We start from the raw sequence: 4,269 nt of genomic DNA, 5'->3' as shown, positions 1-4,269 counted from the left end.
CAATAATAAAATAAGAACAAATAAAGAAATTAATAATGATAGCACAAATAAAAAATAACGACAGGCCTTTGAATTAAATAAATTGCTATTTAGTTTTTCAGGTAGGTCTAACAGGGTTAAGATATGTAACAATTTTTTTTTTTTTTTTTACCAATTATCCAAATCTAATGTTTAGTCCTAGAAAGCTATTATTATCAGAACATGTGAGCATATCATAGCGGTAAACAGATCAATGAATGAGAGCGCAGCGTTACCAGAGTTGCCCATATACCACACCATGTTACAACACAGTAGGGCTATTGCAGACAGAAACAATACTGTACTACATCGATGTTTCCTGTCGGCTCAATTTTTGAGTGGACTTTGTTGTTCCGATTCGCATGAACGGTATACGAGTGGAGCGACTGAGCGGAGCACACATGCATAGAGCGGGATAATACGCAGAGCGTCACACCATGTGGAAGTGAAACCTGAGTGGTGAACTAATTTTCGGCAGCCGTAATTTCGGTGCATCTCTAATTATTGGCGACATCAGAAATGGATATTATATACTAGATGCTTTTTTGAACATTTTAGCTATTTAAAAATATTAAAAAAGGATTTTTTACAAGGCACCCCTGCTCTCGACAGACGCCGCGGCACCCCGGTTGGGAAACACTGCTCTAAAGTACGCTGAAGGCAAACAGAAATTAGATGTACAGCACTCTGCTTGCAGCACGTCACTCAGGCTTGTCAGGAAAATTAGTGAAACACACACGCAAACACACATTTTTATCAAAGTGGTTCACTTCCACGATTGGTACGATTACGTTCATATCAGCAGCAAACCGTACCGGAGTTCACTTGAACCGTACCCCAGACCACCCCTTTTAAGTGGACTCTGGTACGGTTGGCGGGTGGACACCCGAGTTCAGAAGACAGTGTTCATGTCATTCAAACGTACTGAACTCTGACGTCACCTTTGTTTGGAAACACGACCCCACAAGTAGTACCCCCTCCCTGCAGTGGCCTTCAAGGGCACAAAAAAAACACATGGGTCGTGTTCAATTGTCCTGTAAAACATATTTTCAGACACTGGTTTGAACTGTGATGCTTGTAAACCCATTTTCTCCTTCTCTTCATCTTCTTCACAGGGTGCCCATTCCGCCACAGCGACCCTGAGCTGTTGAAACAGAACTTGCAGAACTATAAAGTCTCCCCTAGTGGGATCAATCAGGTTTGTCCAACAACTAACACACACTTGACCAGATTCAGCACTGTGCGAAGGCAGAGAGAGTGTAAAGGGCTTTTTAAAACTTAACTTGGCATCCATTAAAATGATTTGCAAAAATTCACCTCTCCATGACCACAGACAAAACAAAATCTACCAAATAATGGGTAGAAATGACATTAGTTTGACAATTAAAATGATACGACTGTATAGTAATCATACAAAAATGGTGTGATTCATTTTTAACAAGGCATCCTTGAAAGCCCCATCCTGCAGTACTTTTGGAATATTAATGACAAAAAGAAATAACGCTCAGGATTCTCCAGTGTAATGACAGCTTCGGCTCCGTGTTGATTACTTTGACCTTTGCTGTATCCAGTGATTTGATGCATTCTTTAAAGTACTCTTAAAAGTTATTTCAGCTGATTTTTTCACACATTAAAGCAGCTCCAACAGCCAGGCAGTGAAATGAGATGGACCAGCCTTGCTGCAATGTTCTCATGGAGTTATAATCCTTTGACGCTAATGTAATTAACGGACTGGTATTAATAAGACCATTAAGTTCAGCGTTACAAGGCTATTAAAAATATATACATAAAGCCAAATCTTGCATACTATCTCTGGTTTTACTGTAGCTGATATGACTGAAGTTAGCTATCAAAAATTAATGTCATATAATCAAATATATTTTTACATTATATATTTATATTATTATTACTATATTTTTTATTATTTTTGGGGGGTATTTGAACTGTAAATGATGATAATGTTTAATAAATGTTGCACACATAATATTGAAGATATGCATATAATGTTGAAATATGTTGAAAATTATATGTTTAAACTTAAATTATATAAAGCATATAGTTTAAAGTGTATGAAAATCATTCTTAGCTATTTGAGAAACGTTAGCTTGTTCCCCTCTTGTAAGGTGTGCTGGATTTTTTTTCTTCTCACATGCCTTGTCCACTACCACCCATCGTGCGGTTGAGGGAAATGGCTGATGGCTGCCTAATGCAGTCCGACATGCCAGCCCAAGGGTAGCACATTTCCAATCCAATTAAATTCATAATTTCATTGGAAACCCCAAGCAGTGTCCTTATACACTCAGTGTTCAGAGTCTTAGACCTGTGGGCGTGTGAAGCAACAGCTTGATGTTCACTCCAGGAGCTCGTGCATCACGTGGCCCTCTCGCTGCAGCGCCAGCCCAGTGCGCTGGATAATTAAAACCCTCAGAAAATGTGAAAAGCCCAGGTAGTAGGGTGATTAAAATGCAGAACGTCAACCTTCTTAGTCAACCTGCCTATTGACAAAGTGACATTACAGTCAAAAGGGCGAGACTCCAGTCTGGAAAGAGAACTGCTGTAGAAAAGTGAGCTCACCTCTCTCACTCACAGTTAGAGCCCGTCACAGCGTGACTCTTACCTTAGGAAGTGCAGATTAAAGGGTTGCATGCTTGGTTCAAACGGTGGAAAAAGAAGGGAGAACGTGTCAAGTCATTTTTCACACCTCCACCTAATACTTGAGCATCCCCTGAAATTATAGTCTTATGTTGTGCCTGTTTGTTTGCTATCAATTTACTAAGCCACAGATATAATAAAGCAGTCAGAACTAAGTCAATTTTTTGTCCAATGATTTTGCTAGCAGTATTAAATTAAGTAGCATCATAAATGTTGCAATTTCAATGTTTGTTTTTTTTGACAATTGAGTTTTCTTACAAGAATGCCATTTTCTAGCATTGTGATCCTTCCTTGACACTGTGTATAAAGTGTTACAATTATATCTTGATAATGTTTCTGATTTGAACTTCGATGTCAACAAAGTATTTTGTAGTTTGTAAGTGCCAGTCATTTTATGTGAATCAGTTCAATGAAACGATGCAAAACTTGATTCAATGAGTTTATTGGCATCTTCACTCAGAAATGTTAAAGGATGTCCTGTTGAGTTTTACGTGTGTTAAAATGTTTGAGTTAAGCATGTAGATAAATGTTGATGTTTATTACTATAAGAAACCCACAAATCACTACAAGTCAAATAAGTGCAGTGTTAATATGTAATGCATGTTATTAGCTGTTCTTGGCTATGTTATCCAAAGGCGATATTTGGCAACCAGTGATATTTATCTTGTTTTTCACAGCATACATTGTTCCCCTAGCTGGTGTCTTGCTGTATATTTTACCATTTCTTCCCAGTAGTGTTTGTCTCTGGAGCTTAGAGTTAGGTGTTGGATGGTGTTGGCTCTCACCTTTAAGTCCATGTATTATGCATTTCAGCTCTTGCCGATGCTAGCTGAGGTAGAGTGCCATGCTTTACCACAGGGAACACGGTGTTAAAAGCATCACCCGAGGGGAGGTCTGAGCAAAAAAGAAAAGGAAAGAGAAGCAGAATGTGTAACCACTTCTCCATCTCTCTTTGATGGCATTTTGCGTCTGTCTCTCACCTGAAACCTCATAAACGTGTGCTGTCAGCGAAAGTAGCACAATGCATTGTTAACAATGTTATTCATCTTTGTTGCTCATCAAAGACTGCTTAGATATTGATTTGACATTTTGGCCTCCTTTGCACCTTCCATTAACATGCGTTGTCAGCGGTTAGCTTGTAGTTGGATGTCACATGACCACTAGGGGTGCAACGGACCGTAGATGATCCGTGATCTGTATGGACCAGGCCCCACGGTTCGGCACGCATGTGATTCGCGGATTAACTGTTAAGTTTAACCATCATAGAATGAAAATTTATCATTTGCACATGTTTTGTCTTGCCAGCTTACACATTCAAGCAGTTTTAACTCGCGCGCTTTTTTCTGTGCGCTCAGCCGCTGCCGCGCGCAACCGAAGCGCACACACGCAGAGAGAGAGGCACGATTCAGACACAGCGTGGTTCCTTTTTTTACATTAGACTTGTGCCGGTATTCAGTAATGCGATATATCACGGTAATGAATATGCACGATATTGTTATCGTGGGCACTTCTAAATACCGTGAATAATTATATATTGCAAATTATTCAGAATTGTGAATGCATTTTAAGAATACTTTTACCATCAACTGGTCAAAATAC

At 39.3% G+C, this 4,269-nt stretch overlaps 1 protein-coding gene across 1 annotated transcript in view; it reads left to right on the top strand.

Annotated features, from left to right (window-relative positions):
• Positions 1–4,269, top strand: part of LOC107676604 (DNA primase large subunit-like) — a 94,434-nt gene that overhangs the window by 83,315 nt on the left and 6,850 nt on the right. Inside the window, exon 12 of the mRNA XM_016471184.1 lies at positions 1,134–1,216. Within this exon, the coding sequence (XP_016326670.1) occupies positions 1,134–1,216 (83 nt within the window). The remainder of the gene's footprint in view (positions 1–1,133; positions 1,217–4,269) is intronic.

This window comes from Sinocyclocheilus anshuiensis, unplaced genomic scaffold (genome assembly GCF_001515605.1).
Source record: "Sinocyclocheilus anshuiensis isolate Anshui unplaced genomic scaffold, SAMN03320099.WGS_v1.1 scaffold204, whole genome shotgun sequence".
Taxonomy (NCBI): domain Eukaryota; kingdom Metazoa; phylum Chordata; class Actinopteri; order Cypriniformes; family Cyprinidae; genus Sinocyclocheilus; species Sinocyclocheilus anshuiensis.
The sequence above is the reverse complement of the archived record's forward strand: the minus strand, read 5'-3'. Positions and strand labels throughout refer to the sequence as shown.